The sequence below is a fragment of the Salvelinus namaycush genome, chromosome 5, assembly GCF_016432855.1.
Source record: "Salvelinus namaycush isolate Seneca chromosome 5, SaNama_1.0, whole genome shotgun sequence".
NCBI lineage: Eukaryota > Metazoa > Chordata > Actinopteri > Salmoniformes > Salmonidae > Salvelinus > Salvelinus namaycush.
In genome coordinates, this window is record NC_052311.1 from 26,596,698 (window position 1) to 26,618,001 (window position 21,304).

Sequence of the window (21,304 nt, forward strand, 5' to 3'; positions counted from 1 at the left end):
TAGCTCCTGGAGGCGTAAGGCAAGCTGTGACGAGCCATGCCAAAATAGTTCAAGGATGGGTGATAAGAGGCCAAAGTGTAAACCTTTGCTAGGTATGTGTGACATTCACAGTGAGGACGCATACTCACCCACTTGGGGACAACAGCAGACACATTGTTTTTGAGAGAGCTTGAGTTCTGTCCTTGCTGGTAGATTCCACAGCTTTCCAGAAGGCGCTGTGTCTGTGAGTGGGACTTCTGTTACAGCGCCAGTGGAGGGTCACTGGGAGAATGAGCTGGGACGTGCATTAGAAAAATCAAAATGTCCACATAGGGCCTAAGGGTAGTCACCCCCAAACAAAAAAAAATTGGGGTCAGGAGGTAAATCTGACTGGGATGTGGGCAGGGAATGTATGAACACCACCATCACTGCCACAACATGCCCCAACATCTCAGGAATTCCTCAGCCTGCCTGTGGGCTATAATCACACCACTAATAAGGATAAATATGTCTCCGTTCAGGTGAGTTTCATCAAATCCTATATGATGGAAAACAGTCCAGATGGAGAAGTTGGATGGCATCCATTGCAACCCATACCTTAATTACTGTGTTTTTTTGAGACTGGGATAATCCACGTGGACTACTGGAAACTGCTTGCATTAGATATACAATAGCCTACAGTCGTGGCCAAAAGTTTTGAGAATGACACAAATATTAATTTCCACAAAGTTTGCTGCTTCAGTGTCTTCAGATATTTTTGTCAGATGTTACTATGGAATACTGAAGTATAATTACAAGCATTTCATAAGTGTCAAAGGATTTTATTAACAATTCCATGAATTTGATGCAAAGAGTCAATATTTGCAGTGTTGACCCTTCTTTTTCAAGACCTCTGCAATCCACCCTGGCATGCTGTCAATTAACTTCTGGGCCACATCCTGACTGATGGCAGCCCATTCTTGCATTATCAATGCTTGGAATTTGTCAGAAATTATGGGGTTTTGTTTGTCCACCTGCCTCTTGAGGATTGACCACAAGTTCTCAATGGGATTAAGGTCTGGGGAGTTTCCTGGCAATGGACCCAAAATATCGATGTTTTGTTCCCCGAGCCACTTAGTTATCACTTTTGCCTTATGGCAAGGTGCTCCATCATGCTGGAAAAGGCATTGTTCGTCACCAAACTGTTCCTGGATGGTTGGGAGAAGTTGCTCTCGGAGGATGTGTTGGTACCATTCTTTATTCATGGCTGTGTTCTTAGGCAAAATTGTGAGTGAGCCCACTCCCTTGGCTGAGAAGCAACCCCACACATGAATGGTCTCAGGATGCTTTACTGTTGGCATGACACAGGACTGATGGTAGCGCTCACCTTGTCTTCTCCGGACAAGCGTTTTTCCGGATGCCTCAAACAATCGGAAAGGTGATTCATCAGAGAAAATTACTTTACCCCAGTCCTCAGCAGTCCAATCCCTGTACCTTCTGCAGAATATCAGTCTATCCCTGATGTTTTTCCTGGAGAGAAGTGGCTTCTTTGCTGCCTGCTGCCATTCCTGAGCAAGCTCTCCACGATCCTGCAGCTGAATCAACTTTAAGAGACGGTCCTGGCGCTTGCTGGACTTTCTTGGGAATTCTTGGGCACCCTGAAGCCTTCTTCACAACAATTGAACCGCTCTCCTTGAAATTCTTGATGATCCGATAAATGGTTGATTTAGGTGCAATCTTACTGGCAGCAATATCCTTGCCTGTGAAGCCCTTTTTGTGCAAAGCAATGATGACGGCACATGTTTCCTTGCAGGTAACCATGGTTGACAGAGGAAGAACAATGATTCCAAGCACCACCCTCCTTTTGAAGCTTCCAGTCTGTTATTCAAACTCAATCAGCATGACCGAGTGATCTCCAGCCTTGTAACACCTGTGTTAACGAGAGAATCACTGACATGATGTCAGCTGGTCCTTTTGTGGCAGGGCTGAAATGCAGTGGAAATGATTTTTGGGGATTCAGTTCATTTGCATGGCAAAGAGGGACTTTGCAATTAATTGCAATTCATCTGATCACTCTCTCTTCATAACATTCTGGAGTATATGCAAATTGCCATCATACAAACTGAGGCAGCAGACTTTGTGAAAATTAATATTTGTGTCATTCTCAAAACTTTTGGCCACGACTGTACATTATAGGCTGCTTAATAAGTCCATGTCTGTTGCTTTTTTTGCAACTGTATTAGGGACTAAGAATTTTAAGAGCCTTTTGCAATTTGTATTTTTCAGCATCTTTTCGGCTCTAAATGACAGATGGCATTTGATATAGCCTCAGTCTATTCACATTTGATTCACTCCCCAACCCCAGTGCCAAGGTCTACTCCTGACAGGAGAAACAAGTTAACAGTTTCACTTGGACTGTTTGCAGCTGGAGGACACAATGATCTTGACTTGAGGGCTTCAGAATGTTTCGTATGTGCTCTGCCAGTACCCATCTTCTCTCACCATCCTAAAAGCACATTTGTCCAGTTGAGACATGTTACGTTTTTTTGTGTACAGCAGGGGCGCTAGGACCGTGAGGGAGAGCGCCTCTAAATGTATTTTCAGTAAAATTTTCAGACAGTTATTTGTAAACGCGTTTGAGCCGGACAGCGGTTGAAGCGACTCGCACTGACGGACAGTCACTTTGAGTAGGAATGAATATAAGCCAATAGTTGACTCTCATCAATAAACTTTGCTTTGACCGAATTGATTAGGACACGTTATCAAAGTGGCGACTCGCTCTCTGCGGGACTGTGAAGAGAAAGACAGATATACCTGTCACACTGAAGCGATGGGAGAAATCTGGAGAATTGATATGTCCGATAGTTTTGAAGGGGGCGAAAACGTGAATTGGATTTAAACACAGACTAACTTTTTAACAAAAAGGTACAGTATGACATTTATTGTCATTCTAAGTAGCCTAATAATTTGATAATCGTTATTTTGAATATAGTTATAGCTGGTTTGTTACCAGGAGGCTACATTGTAACATCACTTTGTTTAGCCTGGGAAATGTGCTGCAAAGTAACTAATATTGTTGCTCCACTACTGTAAGTGAACGTTTCATAGCTAAACATGAACTTTTGCCAAAGTCAACCCCCCCCCGCGCTTTTTTCAGTGAGTTGAGTATACTGCCTCCCAGCACTATTCCCCTGTATTGGTGCAACTCAATAGTGACAGGGCAAGGTAAACATCATGTGTTGTCTTTGGGGTCTAACAACAACCCAATGAGTGGACATGGCACAGTACCACATTCACTCATGATGAATGAGGTTGGTGAATGACAAAAGACCCAGTGAGGGGGTTTTCAGGACAAAGCTCTGGCCCTGGGAAGCAGGTTGATCTCAGAATTCCAGAGTCTTCACTCAAGGGTCAAAGATGAGATGAAGAATGCCGACAACAGCTTTCAGGTGTACATATATCCATTATTCGAATGTTTATGTGCTTAGTAGCTTATATAGGTGCATTGGTGCTTGTTATCCTCTCAGGATCCCTCAGAGGGCTATTTGTATTTATTATGGACCCCCATTAGCTGCTGTCAAGGCAGAGCTACTCTTCCTGTGGTCCAGCAAAACTTTGTGACATCGGCTGATGTAAAATGGGCTTTATAAATACATTTGTTTGATTGATTGATTAAGGAAGTTATACAATTTTAAAAACATTACAATACATTCACAAAAGATTTCACAACACATTAAGTGTGTGCCCTCAGACCACTACTCTACTACCACATATCTACAACAAAATCCATGTGTACGTGTGTATAGTGCGTATGTTATCATGTGTTTATGCATGTGTCTGTGCATGTGTTTGTGTCTCTTCACAGTCCCCGCTGTTCCGTAAGGTGTATTTTAATCTTGTTTTTTAAATCTAATTTTACTGCTTGTATGAGTTACTTAATGTGGAATAGAGTTCTGTGTAGTTGTGGATTTGTGTAGCACTAGTATAGTACCCTCTGAGAGGGCTATAATCATCAGCTTTGCTTGTCAGAAATGGGATCTATGTGGAAATGGGGAAGGTCGTTCCGTTCAAATTGCCAAATGAAATTGACTGGAATTGAAATGTATTTGAAATGACTGATGCAAGGTGCTGACAGAGTTCGTGGAGGTCCAGTGCCTTAGAGAGGATTCAAAAAGGCTGTTAGGCTGTTTGGCTCTACAATGTGTTAGAGCCGGAAGATCTTTCTAATGTGGGGATCAGTTTACTGTTGTGTACTTTGGGACTTACAATGGAGGGTCACCCAAACCAAACTCACCCTCCGCAGATTATTGGAAAATGGAATAAAGACTCACCATGATATTTCTTGACGTATATTATCCATTATTTTGGGTCGTCCATCAAATGATTGCTGATTATAGGTTAGTGTGGTTAGATGTGTGATTCTATTCTATTCCCCAATTAAAGCTAATCTGTCTCAGACCATGGAAACTATAAAGGTTACAGTCTATACAGACTTTAATAGCATTAGAAGTGGACACTCGTGTTACGTCCTCTCTGACATGTTTGTAAAAATGTCCTCACAAATTGAAAGGAACCCAATAAAAGATGGCTAAATGTAGATGTTTGATGTGTAGGGGATTAGAGACCAGGGGTGTGTGGTGACTGCTGTTTTTGACTGCATAGCAGTGTAGGTCAGTAACACCTAAAATGGAGTCCCTAGGCTGCATCTATTCAAGACATGAGCACCTTTGAGTAACTGTATCTTCTCTGTCGACACTATGATGATACAGTTGTGTGGTAGGAATTGCTTGTTTTCGCCTCCACCTTTCCCCTGCCTCTCTTTGTATGCCAATGTCTATTGTTCCACTTTTAAGCTCCACTAATACCTGGCACGAACATGGGAGGGGATCAGAGACCAGGGTGTGGTGACTGCTGTTTTTGACTGCATAGCTGTATAGGTCAGAGTGTGTCCTGATCTTGTCCGTTTACACTTATAAGATCTGATCAAAATCAGTTCGCAATGCGTCTTTTAATCGTTTACGCCTATCTGAAAATGTGGGCATAATACGAATGTGGACATTATCTGGACACAAGATGCATGTTAGCACCAGGTATAAACAGGCCTTGAGACACCTGCTCTCTTCTACGCCACTAGAGCCTGAGGGTCCATAGTTTTCCTACCTATCGAGTTCCCCCTGGACCCTCTGAGCCTGCCTACGACACTCATACATAGAAAGGTAGTTCATGTTTGACGGCAGACACCACCTTGCCCCAGAGCCTTATCATAAATATAATTTGAGACGCCCTTCTCTTTCCGCAGAGCAAGCTGGAATGCACGTCCTCTCCCCTTCGGTCCACCTATCCTCCCACTCATACAAGACACGGTAGCCAAGATTCAAAAAGTTATGATACGAGTTAATTTGCAGACAAATAAGCTGTGCAACCATAAGCAGTGTCCTAACACAACGACCGATATCCAATGTGTGCCCCAACAGCCACTTTCCTTATGTACTCTTATCTTGTGTACATAACCAGATGGCTTGTATAACAAACCTCTCTTTGAGCATTAAGACCACCAGCAGAACTGACATTTTAATGCTTGTCATACCCTTGTAGCGTGGTTTAAAATGACATTTTCTGAATAGCCCACAGTATAGACAGGAACAAGAGCTGCATTGTAACCTATTCAAAGAAATGAAAATCCAGACCTGCATTGCGACATGAGCCTGCATTAGCTGATCCCGCGTGTATGGGCTCTGAGCGAGGGGATTTGGAAGCCATGTGTCAGACTGAGAGTGGACTGGTTTTATGGGGGATTATGGGTTGAGAGTGTTTGTGAATGATGTACTTAAACTGGGGAGACAAGCCAGTAAAGCCGGTGTTCTCCACACCATTGTTTCATTAGTGATGATCTGTTTTTAAGCGTCTTTAATTAAACAAGGTTTCTGCAAAGTCCATGACATTCCTAGTTCATCTATACCCTACTGTTCCTCACGGATAAGTATATTCCTTTTTTGTGTGTCTTTTGTGTATTGTTGTGGAGTGTACATTAAATGTTTTATATGTTTTTCATTTCAGTGTTTTGCTCAATGACCATGTATCCACATCCAAACTCTGGCCTGGCTCATCTCTCCATCTTAGTCCTGCTCCTCTCACTCCTCCTCCCCCTCTCTCTGCCATCTCGAGCCCCCCCCCACCAACACCCCGTCCACCTCCACCTCCCCTCACTGGTGCCCCATGCACCCCTGCCCCTCTCCCGCTCTCGCTTCAGTTCCCAGACTCAACTGGACTTCACCACTCACTGCAATGCCAGCTGCTACCACAAAGGAGAGCAAGAGAGCAGGCGAGAGCACCTGACTGAGCAGCTGGCCTTCGAGACGCTCTATGCAGATGGTTCTCGTACCCTCACCACTGTGGATGTGAAGGATGAGGATGATTATGAGGGCACCATCAGTCCTGCCATTCAACCTCCACCAACAAGAGGACGTAGAGTTACCAGTAGGCACAAGCGTCAGAAAAGACAGATCTACGGGGCTGATGGGCGCTTCAACATACGCGGTGACCACTTCCTGTTGGACTACCCATTCTCCACAGCTGTGAGGATCTCCACCGGCTGCACTGGGGTCCTAGTGTCTCGACGCCATGTCCTGACCGCCGCCCACTGCGTGCATGATGGGAAGGACTACGTCAAGGGAGCCCGTAAACTGAGGGTAGGCTTCCTGACTCCTCCGTACATCAACGGCACCAAGCCCAGCCAGACCCCCACCAAGAAGCCCCTGGTGCGCTGGGTCCGGGTCAAACGCACCCGTGTCCCCAAGGGATGGATCCAGGGCCCCCAGGAGGTCAGCATGGACTTTGACTACGCCCTCTTGGAGCTGCGCTGGCCCCACCGCCGGCCCTTCATGCGTCTGTCTGTGGCTCCCTCCTCTGACGACCTGGCAGGGAAACGCATCCATTTCTCTGGGTTTGACAGTGACAGGCCTGGGGAGCTGGTCTACCGCTTCTGTCCTGTGGAGGACGAGTCTAACGACCTGATCTACCAGCACTGTGATGCCCGGCCGGGGGCCAGTGGCTCGGGGGTCTACGGCCGCGTGTGGGACACGGCTCTGGAACGCTGGGAGAGGAAAGTCATCGGCATCTTCTCTGGACACCAGTGGCTGGAGATTGATGGGGAGAACCACGACTACAACGTGGCTGTGAGATTCACCCCGCTGAAGTTTGCCCAGATCTGTTACTGGGTGCATGGGAACCGAGTGGACTGTAGTCAGGACTGAGAGAGAAGGGGAGGGGGGATGGCCTATAAAAAAAGAGGCTATGAAGTCCATGACAGATAACTATTTAAAGTAAGCACAAAATCCTTTAAAGGAGATGTGGAGAGGAAATTACTCCCCAACTCAGTCTATAAAAGGCTAAGAGTGAAACGGGATTTAATCCTAATAAAAATAAAACATCTACAATACTATCGAAGAAAACAGGACTGCTAAACCTTCATGCACCGTAACCGGTTTCCCTTGGAGGTGTTAACCACTGTGACTAGGAGCCTTGCTGTTTTAGAACTATGGTAGCAGCCATTAACTTTATACTTTGGAATAGTATTGAACAGCTTTAGCCAATGGAGCAACTACTGGACTTTTTTTTTTTTATAGATATCATACTCTCCCATTGTTCTCTGTAATACTGTGGCTGCATGTTTTCAACATTTAGGATCAAATGTACGGGTGTGGAGTTGATTTTACAAAGAGATGTGGGGAGGGGACGGCTTATTTGTTTAGGTAACGTCGTTTAAGGATGTGAATGATTTTGGAAAGTACAGGGACTTTTCATTCTGGGTTAGAAAGACACCTGTAAAATATATACTCGGCCCCAAAGGCATATCTAGCCACAATGACAAGATACGGCGCCTCAATACACCAAACATGTCAAAAAGGGTCAACGGTATCAATGGTGAAATCAACAAAAGTCAGATTCTGAAAACCTAAGGGAGTTTCTTACTCTGAATGCTGGCAGTATAAACTACTTGCTTTCAAGCGGGTTAGGGGGTGAAAATCTGAATGTTGGTGATATTTTTTGCAAATGCCTATTTTAATAAACTAAAATATTTATCATTATTAATGGTTGTGTCAGTTATGGAAACCAACAGGTATACAAAGAATGAGTTGCTACTTGCTACTGTAAAATGGAATCCACTTTTCAGAGGAGTTAGAGTGCCCTCATGTGGTCAGTATTTAAACATATTTAGGATACATGATGCCATTGGTCTTTAAAAACCACTAATTGTTTCAATTTGACAATTTCTGACAAATAAAACTCAATCAAGCCGATGTTAAAAGTTATACATTGCACAGAATACCAAGTTCAATTACAAATAAAAGCATCACTAACTGCCCAGTGTAAGCAGGTTCCTGGACCAACCAATCGTTTTCAATAGATCAACTAAGTGACAATTTATTCAGATATTACCCAGACACTTGACAGTCAATTACACAGGCAGCCCATTCCGATCTTTTGACCAAGTATTGTCAAAATATTTTCTCTCATTGGCCAAAAGACCAATAATTAGGCAAAAGATCAGAATTGGGCTGCCTGTGTAAAGGCAGCCAATAGGACATCAATATTTTTGCCTAAAACACTCAGACATCCACATCTTCCATTTGGACAGGCTAAATTATCAACCTTATTAGCTTGTCATTCCTCAAATCACAAGCTAGACCAAAAAAAGGCAGAGTACAAAGGTAGTTTAGTGCCTTTTTATTAGAGATAAGGAGACGATACAAAACATCCACCATTCAATACCAGTCTAAATTCTGAACACTGGCTGTTCAAATACATTGCCCCCATCTTACCTTCACACTTCTAACCCCACCAGATCCTGTTGTATAAGGAATGTGTTCAATTACTACATCAATGCCATGTTTTATTTAACTCAGAACTGGAAATAAAAATAACTGGACTCAATTAAAAAGTTGTGTAATTTGCATGTTCACCCCCCCCCCCCAAATAAACCGTGCTCTCCCGGAGAACGTCGATGTGTCACGTGTTATCGATCAAGCATTAATGGTCTTGTACTACACCTAGTCTCAACTACACACTTAGAAAACTTAACTAGAAGTTTGGCAAAAAAAGGTAGTTGTATAATTAAGAACAGTATCTTGCTGGAGCCAAGTTGGAATTGTAACAGTTGTTGCCCTGTCCCTTTTCTCTGCGATCGTCATTCTAGCGGAATCCAGACAGAACAAAACCCTGTCCTCAAACATTTACATATTTAGTCTTCATAATCATCATCATCCTTCATCAATTTTATATATTTTTTATTTTATTTATCTTTTTATTGCTTTTTCTTAGTGTACGTTTTGTTCGTGGTCATCATGTCGTGTGAACTGGAATGACAGGCTGCATTTGTGGAATTTGAAAACTGTCACTTTCTCCCCCCCCCCCCCCCCCCCCCAACAGTCCCACAAATGATCCTGGTCCTGCTTTGCCCCTCCTCCCAACCATATTGGAATGAACAGCCAACCCCTTCAGATGTCTGGCTTCAGTTGAAGCCTGGGGCTAAACTTATAGAGGGCTTCCTTCCAGGGTGATTACCGATGAGCCGCCAAGCTTGTCGGCAAGGGTGCGCCGGTCCTTGATGTCTTCCAAACCGTTCACTTGCCACTCATGCTTGATACCTGAAACGGAGGGAAAATTTTGCTTCACATAGGACACAAGGCATATTAATAACCCCCCCCCCAAAAAATGTATAATGCAATTACACAGAGTTATAGGGTTGAGCAAGGAGATGCCATTTAATTTGAAGAGAACCCACAGAGCCCAAAAGGTCTATTACTTCTGCAACTGTCAGTGCTTCTCACCTGTGAACTTCTTCTTGATGGCATCCTTTGAGCTGGCGTAGATCATCTTGCTCTTCAGGGGAGCACCATCTGGGGCCCTATGAGGGAGGGGTAATGGTTTAACCATTGTCCCAAGTGTAGAAGCCAAGCGATTGAACTGTCAAGTGACACCATAGCAGAAAATGTACAACGCCCCCCTCAGCCTACACCCAAGTCAAGCCGAGCCCCCCTCTCTCATTCCTCACCAGAAGATGAAGACCAGGTCCTCTTTTTTGGTCTCCTTGGTCTCGTAGGTGGCGTCGTAGAGGGCGTAACGGCAGTCATCTGGGGGCAGCATCTTGACGAAGTGCAGGTAGGGGTCCTGGACCGTGACACCCACATCTCCTGTCAGGATCTCTTGGCCCTCCTCCAGGATGATGTGCTTCTTGTCCTCGCTCAGGCAGAACAGCACCGCCTTCTTCCTCTTCTTCTTCTCATCCTCGTTCGCCTGTGCCTTACGCACCTTCATCTCGTTGAAGACTGTGATAACGTCATCTGTCACTGTCACCCCGGAAGCCTGCGCAGAGAGGGACAGAGAGAGGTCAGTGAGAGTAATCATATGCATCTGCCTTGGACTTCTCACATTGCAGGAACGCACCCGTCAAGGACTGCAGATAAAGGGAATCAATAGGGAGGTAGATGCACAATGACTAGCAGTTATGAACAAACGGCCATTAGTCCTATGGGTGGGGGGCACCATAAGCCAGATTTTAATCCTCTGGTTTCTATGACCTCTACCCACATGATCTGTCAAGATAAAGTCCCCATCCATGGCATTGACCAGAAAAGCATGATGTACAGCATGGCACGCATGACTCAGCAGGCATGGCATTCAGAATAAGGCACAGGGGGTTTAACCCTTTTTTCAAACTTGGACACAATCTGGAGAACCCACACCAAAATCTCTGATGAATAAGGGATACCTGTAGCTGTGAGGGGGGCAGTTGAATGTTGGTCAGTCTGGTGTACCTCCGTAAATAAAGTAACATGCCAAAGGTGCATTGATAGATTGCCACTGCCTGATAAGGGCCAGTAACAGGTGTCTGAAAAGGGCAGATAAACCCGGTTACACAAGGAGGGTTTTTCCTCCTACTATAAACATGTACAGTATGTGCGAGCCAGCCATGCCACGTAAGTAACTGCTTTAAAAATAGCCATGGGAGTGAAGGTGGGGACAGGAATTAAGCCTTAGAATGTGTGGGTCGGTCACAGACAATGGATCCTCTGTGGGGGGAAAATAAATAGGCCACATCCGAGTCACAACAGCCCTATAAACCTTGCTCAGGTATTTGATTTCCATTAGGGCATTTTACCCAACAGTATCACATCAACCCATGCAGGAACCGGCCAGAGGATGTTACCAAGTGTCAAAACATCCCTCCGTCTGGCAGGTTTTGGCCAAGCCTTTCATCAGCCTTCTGCTAAATCAGGTAGACTAGACACTCTTTTCACCAAGTAAAGCCACATCCATACAACAGAGGCAGCCTTCATTAAAAATGCACTCCTGGCTTGAGAGTGGCTACAAGCCTTCCAGAGCCCTGCCACTGTAGTGACCCACTTTGAAGTAATTTGTGTGTGAAGGGTGTGGGTCTGTTTGCTCTGGGCGTGAGGATGGCCACACTAGGCTCAGGACCTAGTCACCTAGTGTTGAGTTTAGTACAAACATCTGGATTAGAGACGTCCTGTTCAGAACGGAAAATACTTTGCAAGAGTATTAGAAGTGCTGCCGGGGAAAGGCTTCCATTTCCAGGGCAACCATTTTTTCTAGGAAGTGCAAGGGACCACTACCAAGGGTGAAGAGGCCAGAGTGTTTGAAGAGCAGCCAACTGCCATGCAGCTCCACTTAATCCTGCTGATCTTCCAAAACAATGAGCACTCCTGTTACTATTTTGAGAGCTCTTCAGACAATGCATGTTTCTTCACACTGCAGCAAGCCACACCAGACTAAAGCACTGACTGGGGATAACTGTATGAAAAGACAAATACCCAGAAGCCAGTGGAGATTATACCCGTTTAGTCCCTCCATGCAGAAAGCATATTATTTTCAGAGCAATAGAGATCCCTTTCTTCCTGCAATAAAATACCACAGAATGTTGCCAAAAGTTAAGGTTCAAGTAACAGCACATAAGACAGACAATGTCAGGTTCGTGACTACAAAAGGTAGTTCTCCAGACTGACCGTCAGTTGAGGTGGTGAAAATGGACAATGCATTTTATTCCAATTCACTTGAAATCAAGTGTAACAAAAACCTAAAATAATCCTTCACCAAGTAGCTGTAATCAAGAAGAAATGATTTAACCCAATCATTTTACTTCGCTTGTCCTGCGTCTGTCCAACTGCACCCATAATAGGGCACTAAAGACTACTGTGGGCTCCTCCGGAATAGCTGGGACAGAACCAGCACTTCCTTCAGCCTAGACCTTGGACCCAGCCAGCTCACTACTCGGCAGGAACAGGGGCCAATCGTGTCCAACAGTGACCATTCATTCATTCATCATATACACAATAGAACCAAAGCATTGATGTCATGTTGTAATACATTATTCACATGATCAAGAACGGTACATAAAGGCCTCACAAATGAACAGCAAGTGGGAAAATATAATCTCTAATCGGTCGACTAAATTGAAAGTAATCGAGATCCCCCTCCACAATCAGTCAGATTCACCAAATTAAGAACATAATTTAATATCATGCGGAAAGCATGACAACAGACACCAGAATTTGCGCTTTTGGACAAACATGTTGATAATTCGACAAGTTTATTCAGCGTTAAGCCTAGGTACGTTGAGTGAGACAGAGGTGCGTGCCACACAAACATTTGACGAATTGTTTATTGCGTATGCTACAGTAGATTGTCGTTCGCAAGCATCCCGGCACTTCGTTCCGACGCACCACTTGCCAAAAGTTGATGCGTAGAAACCAGGAAGAACGTCGTGGGAAACGCTTGCTAACGACAAAAGGACCGCTTGCAAAATCTTTAGCGTTAGCTCGTGGAATAACGGTGACACCCGACAATTTTTCACCTTCGCCTGACTGTTATAACGTTACCCATCACTAAATAAAAGTTACACCGGATAGACATTTAATAGCTAACGTTAATTGCCTACTGTTCACAATAGAGAAAAGGTTCAAAAATGCTCTTTGCACCAAAAACCAGGGTGGGGCCATGAATGCAGTGATGGCACATGTGCACTATATAAGGCAAAACGATGTCGAGAAAATACCAGACCGCAAACGCGATTATATTCACACGTTGCAAACAGAAGTCCCAGCTATAATTAAAGCTAACGTTAGTCAATTGTCATGGCACCTACGCAAGTTAGTTTGCTAGTTATTAAAAACAAAGGGGCTCGTGCGACTGGCGGAGACAAAGGAGGTGGAAATCAAATTAGCTAGTTAGCTACATGTTAGCCATTTAGCAAGCTGTGTAGGCACAGAAATTGCACTCCGTTAGCCATGCTAAACTAGCCTTTAGTACCGGCAAATACAAGGCCAGAGAGTGCTAGATAGCTGGCAAATTCGAGGGGGTGGGTTGTACTGGGCTGTAGCTAGCTAATTAAACTAGATAGCATATTCGGTGATAAGTGACTGTTACTTGCAACTCGGTGCTTACAGTGCTAGACTGGGCATTAGGCCTTAGTGACGGAAGATTGGGTGATGGAGGAAATGGCGCCAGGCAGTTTTTGGGTCGTTTTCTTTCCATACAAAACACGTCCTATGCTAGGCGATTATAACGTCAAGAGACGAGCAAACATCTGCATAAAACATGTGAGTTAGGCACAGTCACCTGAATTATTCAAAAGTATTTTAAAACAAATTTACTACCATCCAAGATTCAATATTCAACTAGGAAACGTTCCAGAACACAGCATAGCAGTCACAGCTGACCCGACAATCTGATGATGCTGTCGGTTTCATCTCAAAATGAACTCGCTGTTCACTAGCTAAAATCAACAAAAAATGCGAAAACACAGTAATGATACTTGTGTATATATATATTTTTGTTTTCAATGACATACCACATAGCTAGTTGTTAAATGTAAACGTACCATAGCTGTCTGAATTGGTCGGCGTCTGGTTAGAAATTGAATGAGCTGTGATGCAGTGTCGATCTCGCACACACTTGATACAGCACGTGGACGCGCTTAGCTGCGCGTGCTTGATGGCGGGGTGAGAAGTGCGAGCATCTCCAGGAAAGAGTGGTCGTTAGTTTTAACATGGAGCATGGTGGGATTAGAAATTCAACATTTTTGACAAACGTTTAAAATAACATGTTAACAAATAAACAACATTTATATAAAATAGAAGTCTATTTTCATGTTTTATGAAATTAGAATTGCACGGATGCGAGGATGAGTATCCCTTAATTCTCAAAAGATGCTGCATGTTGTTGCTTTTATGCCTGAGGCCGAAACATTCGCCCTGCATCACAGTGATTCTGTGAGTACAATATAAGACTACGGACACGTATGCTATTCAGATACGAGAATAATTATTTATCATGGTATAGGATCCACAATAACTCAGTATTCGGTCTCATTTGCTCTTTCTCGCCTCACCACACCCCCTCTACAAGGATTGTTGAACTCACTTCCAAATATGGAAGCGAATGGTGGCGGCGGCAGTGCACGCGCCTCGGTTCAACAAGGCAGCCCGCGACGCCGATCACCATATAAGGAAACAAGGACATGATTTTCGCTATAGCAAATTTCACTGCGCAGTACATACTGGTGGGAGCAGCATTGTGGAGCATAGAAAGGAGTGACAGCAAGAGGGGGGAAGTAGGAGGGACAAAGACAAAATAAAAAGAGGGAACGGCTCCGCCACTGGAGTATGAATGGATAATAACCCCTTTTCATTCGGTTACAACGAAGCAGTGTACAACACAAAAACCTGTCCGTTGGCACGCCCACCCTATGAATTAATTCAATAACCCTGCTTGATGCCAACTAACAGTAAGAGGTGATTGATTCATCATCATTAAAAGACTGCAATAAGATTGCTATCTTCATAATATCAATAATGTCATCAATCTTCTGTAGGCCTATATCCATTCCATTCTGACCCACTCAGTAAAAGGAACAACAGAATAATTTAATGAAAAACGTTTTTGGCTTGACATAGGTATACTGTATATATATATCCAATTTATAGTGAAATAGGTATATGAACTCGTCAAGAACTCAACCAAACGTACAGGTCTTTTGCATTTTATTTGGCTTAAGCAATACTTATTCTAAAAAATGTAAATAAAACATAGTTACCAAGGCCACAAAACAATACTGCAAAAGATGATTAAAAAAAGCAATGAATTTCATGCATCTACTGTAATGTATATTTTTATTTGTTGAATGAGTTAAAACGTAACAGTACAGAGAGGAGGGAGAGTGCAATAGTAAATGCGGAAAACACCTCCAATTGTTTGCCTCAACAATGGAATGGAACATAGACATGGAATGTACAAAAAGAATGTCAGAGACAATACAACTTTTAGAACTATGTATAATTATTTGGATTCTGAGGACAAGTAAGGTCTCTTGCCTTTCATTGTACCCCTATGCTTATGGGTAATTCTTTGGCTGACAGGTGACCAAGGGCCTCATATTACCCATCACTTGTTTACACACAAACCAGTTAACCTCATCCAGATTTTTTTTTAAGTTCTCAAATGATCACAATCTAATTTCAAGTGATCCTCTGTATAGTGAAATCTTACATATAATATGAATAATATATCTTTGGAGCATTCATTCATCAAGTAAGTGCCACTTAACTAACATTTCTCAACCAACCATTCAATGTCAGAAGTAACGCAAGACATTTTTGGTCAAGTTACAAGGGAGAACAGTGGTGCCTCTAAAGTGGGCTTGTAAAAACATAAAATGAGAGATATTACAGTATGATTCCAAGCCTGGAATAAAACACAAAAGCAAAAACAGTACAACATGGAATCCCTGACATGGATAAGGGGAAGCAAATAAGGAGCATGCTGCAAAACTGGGAATGGGATGGAAGGCCACAGAGCGGTACAAAGAGACCAGCATAAAGTCAAGAAGATCTGGCTACATGTATACCCCATTACAGCACAGCATAGTTCAATTCCATCAGGAGGATAAACTGCTCTAGTCTAATTTGACTTAAAAGCCTCCATGCAAGCCTCTTAGTAATAAGCATTGGTCACAAAGGATACATAGATTATGATGCATTGAAATCCATGGCATGTCCAATAACAATGCATTACTTGGGTCTAGGGTGTCTAAGTAAACATCACTGGGTTGTCTTTACAGACAAGGAGGAGTGTGCGAATGGCAGTGTCAGTCAGTGTTAAAAATAGGTCCAGAGGATTAAACAACCCCATGGGTATGAGATAATGCACCTTTGCCCCAGATACTCTGTAAGACTATATGGTCTCATCTTGATGTAGATAGAGTGATGTAGTGTAAAATTGTGCGATTGAAAAAATGCTGGTGTATGTGCATTATGTTGACCTCCCACTGCCATTGTAATCATGTGTTGGTGTTGTAACTGCACCTTGACAGTGCTATATGTCGGTTCCATGTGATAGCATGGTAAGGCTTTAGTGCTGGGATGTGTGCATGTTGTATTGCAATGAGATAAAGAGGCCATCTAGCTGGATTTCTTCATCTTAGCCACCGCTGGCCTCGACTTATTCAACACCACAGTGGCCTGAAAGAAAAGGACATAATTAAATTGCATTGAATGAAACATTTAAATAAGGGTACTTGAATTACTTCTAAGGACATTTTGATTCTTACCAAAAGTTCACAAACAACTATGCCTAGCTATTTTTTTTACAGTCCAACTGCATACTCTGTGCACCAACTGTAATGGGCCTTGTCTCATGTCCCACCCACACCTACAATTCAAAATATGTTCTCACCTGCTGCAATATGACACCTGCCGTCTGGTCGATGGCTCCCCCCAGCCCCCGGTATTTTCCCGAATAGCGTATGAAGGCCCAGGTGAGCATGGCGACCATGGCCAGGCCCAAGACACAGTCACATGCAAAAGCAATGGTAGCCAGGCCGATGAAGAGCAATAGCCCTGACAGCACGTACAGGAAGCACACAAGGACAAACAGCACTGCAGGCGTCCGGAATGCAGTGAAGACATTCTTTGACTTTCAAAGAGAAATAAAATAAATTATTAATCAAAATGTTTATCTGTAAACTTAACTTCAATAATTCTACCTTTTATGTATCCACAGTAAATTTAAAATGGAAAATAAAATGTTTACTGACAAAAATGGATCTGGTGCCAAGTGGGTTGTGAGTCAGTCTCTCTTACCTCATTGTGCTTTCTGAAAGACTGCCACAGCTCTACCAACTCGGCCTCAAGCTGGTCTTGGTAGCGGTCACAGAACTCCTGTCCTCCCATCTTCTTGGTGGAGGAGAAGACATGGAGGGACTCCTGGAGGAAGAAGTGGTGCTTCTCCTCCAGAGAAGCAGGAGCCACATAGGGAAGGTCTCCCCCGCAGACCTTTAGGACGATAGATTAATACAGAATGCAAGGCCTTAAGTGTTAAGATGAATTATTCTTTCAGATGAAAAAATGCACATAGCTTTCTTTGCCAAGAACGCAAACCCACCTTCTCCATGTTCTTGTAATACTGGTCTTTGGCTGCCGCCACGGCTGCCAGGTTGTTGGCCTCTGCTGTGGCCTTGTGTGAGAGAGATGCAATGTACATTTACTGGCAGTGGACTAGTGACATTCAACAAAAACTCAAGACTTAAGAACCTCCTCAAATATGAACATGTCTGTTGGAAGAGCAATACAGCATTTACATTACATCTCTCAAAGAGGTGTAATGCTGAAATCTAAGTGATAAATGGGTGTGTACCAGCAGCATGGACTTTGGGTGTGGTAGGTCTTCACCCTGGTAGATCTTGATGTACGCCTGAAATCAAACATTCCACTGTCAAACACAACATAATGATACAAACCTGGCAGTCAGGAACCTCAGAGGGCTAAAAACACAGTCTCACCTTGAAGAACTCCAGCAGGCCCCTGCAGGTGACTTTGTTGCCATTGATCTCTTTCTCAGCCAGGTTGTCTGGATGCAGCAGTGTGGGGATGAGGTGCCGAAGCCCCTCTTTAAACTCTGGAGCCACATCTGACACACAGGTTTGAAACCGATTAAGTTTCTTCCTCAGACACTCAGGTGGTTATCATTAGATGGATTAACAAGATGGACAAGGAGTAACCATACCACTAAGCTGGCCCTTGAAAGCAGGGCTGGTGGCCACCTTCAACCCAGGATGTGGTAGCAGGAAACAGTTGATGGAGGTGAAGCAGGAATGAATGTGTTCCCTCACTGTCTGTAGTTCCTCATGCTGGGTCTCTTTCACCTGCACAACATCACAAATACTGGTTACTATCACCAATGCACACTTAAACCTGGCAAAATGTACTCTCTCGTCTTACACAGTGCAGCACCAACAATTTCAAATTGTACCATAAAAAGGGTCTAGTACCTGTAGACGTTTATCAAGGAACTCACTGCCTCCCTTCAGACCATATGCATATTCATAGGGAAAGCTCCAATCCCTGATTAGGAACATCAGAGACTGAGAAAATGGGAGAATGGAGCGACCAATATATATTAAAAACAAGGCACATATAATAATGCACTTTTAGTTAGCAAATATTATACCCTAAGCAGCAAGCAAAGTCAAAAGGAACTTAAAGTTGATTGGTCTAGATTCTAAATAACCAATTGCTTTGTATTTATAAGACTTTTGGTTCTCATACCTGAAATGGCTTCAGGAAGATTTCATCCATGGCGAGGCGTCCATACTCTGTGAACAGCTGGAAGAAGACAGAACATAAAGGATGTCCTTCATTATGCAGAGGAAATCAAATAATAAATGACAAAAATGTACTTTAGGTACATTCAAATTCTCTGATTTTGAATGAGCACATTGATATCCAAAACCCGTGACAGGTTTTTCAATTCCCTGATATTTCCATGCCCTTGGGGAGCAATGCTCTCAGGCTGTGGAACAGGTAGAACATGTTAGTCTGTCTGACACCAAACCACATGGCACAATGTGAGCTGTGTACACACTGGTCACAGGTCTGAATACCCTGTTTATTTTTTAACCCTCATTGAGTCCAAGGTTTACAGTAGTTTTAGAACTCAGATTTGAGCAATCAAGCTGATTGAGTCCTCTTGCTGCTTGGATTTGAAAAACGTATAAGTAGCCACGCAAGGTGGTGGGGCTGGAGGGCTGTGTGTGTGGGTGTTTCAGTGAGAGAGACCCAGAGAACCAACCACTGTAAGAGCACAGCCCCTTTCATTATCGGAACATTACAGTGCCTCCCGAGAATAGAGTCAGCAAGAGTCTGTCGTTTCAGCCAGGCAAACATGTTACTGCTGAGGAAGACAGACCTGCAGCTGCTGCAGATCATCTTCCTGGATGTTCTGTGAGAGGTTGTAGATCTGCAAGAGAGACAAAGAATCACAACCATATTACATAAATGTTTTTAAAAAAGTAACACCAATTATAACAAATTACATGAGTGCATAGCAGACCACCTGTATTGAGCTGGTCATGGTACTGAGGGCAAAGATTGTGGCACAATCTTTCACGGTGGACTGGTTGTCAAATGCACCCTGGGTGTCCATCAGTAATACTGCCACCTATAAAGGGCAGAAATCAATCCATCAATCAAATGCATAATACCAACACAAACATAACAATTTGCATACTTTTGTGTTCCAATGCCCATATCAAGTCAGTACCTCCATCCCATCACTCTTCTCCACCAGGAAGACCTCACTCCACAGCTGGATGCCGGTGGTCTCTGGCTCTGAGCCCCCCCTCCATTTGAACCCAGTCAGGGGCTCATCCTCCTGACCCAGCCACTCCTCACCATGCTTCTGGAGGAATACAGACGTCGCTACACATTACTGACTGGTCAGCAGCCCTGGGATTAAGTCTGATATCAGGAAACAATTCACGTCACAGGGAGAGATGGTATGTGATATAAAACGAATGACATACTGAACTTTGAACCAAGTGTGGCTGTACATGTTCCATTTTCAGAAACACTGACCTTCCTGTACATGTAGCGGAGCATGAAGTCCAGAATGAAGCTCTTGCCTTTCCGGAAGGCCCCGGCCACCGAGAGCACCACCACATGTTTATCCCGAACCTCCGGTGCAAGCAGAACCCGTCCTAAAGCCTCTGTGTCCAAGGCAAAGGAGTGATCCTTCTTGCACACTGTCACAATCTGGACTGGACCTGGCTCACTCCCCATTGCTCCCTGTGGGTGACAGGACAGACATGACATTTTGACTTATATGTAGGTACTTATCTGAGGTGTGAATTGTTTCATGTTAGTGTCGGTTAGATGTAGGCCTGTCTCACATCAAGCTGATATCAACGCTGATGATACTGTATAACTACTGGGTGTTACAACTCTGGTAACTTGTTATGCCATTATATTTGGACATGTCATCTCACTCCTTGTAAAAACAATTCAAGCTCAAACTGAGGCCATGAAAGACAGAGTAACATAGAATTTGTATTCTTTTTTTCCCCATGAGGAAAACCCAATGAGAAATTATTCATACACAGATACTCTTTAAATCATTAGACAATGTTGGTCTATGTGCAGGACTGTGTCTAAGTAATGTGTGATACATCAACCCTGATGCGAGCTAATGCATGCTCCACATCCACGCGGAGATTCCTTTAGCCCTCTCAATGAGGCTCTTTGTTGCAGTGCTAGTAGCCACCCTTGCTGAAAGGGGGGAAAAGGCAAATAGGGCTATATCGATCAACACAACATTACAATTCCTTACCTGGTTGGAAGCTACATCAATATCCCACCTTACTAGACATTCTTAGATCAGAATAAAATGAATGTGTTCACACACTATTACATTACTCCTGTCATAGACAAGATAGCCAATTAGCAATTATGACCGGTGCTCTGAAGGTGTGGTACCATGACTGTCTGAAAGGCAGTGTACAGAGTAACAAAGGCATATGCATGACTGAAACTAGCTAACAGTACATAGAAAGGCCCAAACAATTTCACACTCCTTTTATACTACTACCAGAGTCTAGACAACAGTTTATGCCTACTCTAAATCAATAACAATGATACATTGAGGGCATTAGTTGGCAAGTGAAATTATTCAGCAATCTAGCTAGTTGACACGGCATAGTACAATATTTTAGCTAACGTAACTGACCGCACACCCCAACTAGCGATGTTTTTTTTCGGCGAGCTAAAAGCATCTAGCTAACAAAAACATTCTCACAATTGTTAACGATAGTTTACTGTTCATGAACAGTCATGATTTATTAACTGAAACACTGTTTTACCTTTGGTATCCCAAATGAGCAAATTTCACAGGAACAAGCTAGATAGCTATGAGTCAGAAAAATAACAACACTGCAACCATGAAAACTTTCCAACTACGAATTGTCACTTCCGTGTCCGATCGCCTTGTAGTTTTA

General features: G+C 43.5%; 3 protein-coding genes across 6 annotated transcripts; 1 reads left to right on the top strand and 2 right to left on the bottom strand.

The window, feature by feature from the left end:
- The first annotated feature begins 2,515 nt into the window (after nt 1–2,515).
- Nucleotides 2,516–8,045, top strand: LOC120048124 (serine protease 23). 2 transcript variants are annotated; one of them, XM_038993842.1, is made up of 2 exons: nt 2,516–2,883; nt 6,016–8,045. In XM_038993842.1, exon 2 carries the CDS (start codon nt 6,027–6,029, stop codon nt 7,209–7,211), a length of 1,185 nt encoding a protein of 394 aa, XP_038849770.1. In that variant the 5' UTR covers nt 2,516–2,883; nt 6,016–6,026; the 3' UTR covers nt 7,212–8,045. The 2 variants fall into 2 exon arrangements, with proteins under 2 accessions (XP_038849770.1, XP_038849771.1); XM_038993843.1 differs by lacking the exon at nt 2,516–2,883 and adding an exon at nt 3,269–3,407.
- Nucleotides 8,046–8,669: 624 nt separating this feature from the next.
- cfl1 (cofilin 1) lies at nt 8,670–13,972 on the bottom strand. Its single transcript, XM_038993845.1, has 4 exons — nt 13,859–13,972; nt 10,013–10,323; nt 9,789–9,865; nt 8,670–9,605 (listed from the first exon to the last, which is right to left on the bottom strand). The coding sequence occupies exons 1-4, from the start codon at nt 13,859–13,861 to the stop codon at nt 9,493–9,495; spliced, it is 504 nt and encodes a 167-aa protein (XP_038849773.1). The 5' UTR covers nt 13,862–13,972; the 3' UTR covers nt 8,670–9,492.
- A 1,149-nt stretch (nt 13,973–15,121) lies between these two features.
- On the bottom strand, nt 15,122–21,268 carry atl3 (atlastin 3). 3 transcript variants are annotated; one of them, XM_038993847.1, is made up of 14 exons: nt 21,170–21,268; nt 19,890–20,099; nt 19,576–19,710; nt 19,369–19,473; nt 19,222–19,272; nt 18,582–18,638; nt 18,305–18,397; nt 18,040–18,178; nt 17,816–17,943; nt 17,671–17,727; nt 17,419–17,490; nt 17,118–17,309; nt 16,711–16,950; nt 15,122–16,496 (listed from the first exon to the last, which is right to left on the bottom strand). In XM_038993847.1, exons 2-14 carry the CDS (start codon nt 20,091–20,093, stop codon nt 16,437–16,439), a joined length of 1,533 nt encoding a protein of 510 aa, XP_038849775.1. In that variant the 5' UTR covers nt 20,094–20,099; nt 21,170–21,268; the 3' UTR covers nt 15,122–16,436. The 3 variants fall into 3 exon arrangements, with proteins under 3 accessions (XP_038849775.1, XP_038849774.1, XP_038849776.1); XM_038993846.1 differs by having other exon boundaries at nt 19,576–19,713; XM_038993848.1 differs by lacking the exon at nt 17,671–17,727 and having other exon boundaries at nt 19,576–19,713.
- Between the last annotated feature and the right edge of the window lie 36 nt (nt 21,269–21,304).

Excerpts from the sequence above, each read along its gene's own strand:
- atl3 (XM_038993846.1), bottom strand. The coding sequence starts at position 20,093 with ATGGGGAGTGAGCCAGGTCCAGTCCAGATTGTGACAGTGTGCAAGAAG. Across the intron at positions 18,179-18,304 it reads TCCTTGATAAACGTCTACAG|GTGAAAGAGACCCAGCATGA; the intron begins GTACTAGACCCT and ends GATGTTGTGCAG. Across the intron at positions 16,497-16,710 it reads CAGGTGTCATATTGCAGCAG|GCCACTGTGGTGTTGAATAA; the intron begins GTGAGAACATAT and ends CTTTTCTTTCAG.
- LOC120048124 (XM_038993842.1), top strand. The coding sequence starts at position 6,027 with ATGACCATGTATCCACATCCAAACTCTGGCCTGGCTCATCTCTCCATC.
- cfl1 (XM_038993845.1), bottom strand. Across the intron at positions 9,866-10,012 it reads GACCTGGTCTTCATCTTCTG|GGCCCCAGATGGTGCTCCCC; the intron begins GTGAGGAATGAG and ends CCTCCCTCATAG. Across the intron at positions 9,606-9,788 it reads CATCAAGAAGAAGTTCACAG|GTATCAAGCATGAGTGGCAA; the intron begins GTGAGAAGCACT and ends CCTCCGTTTCAG.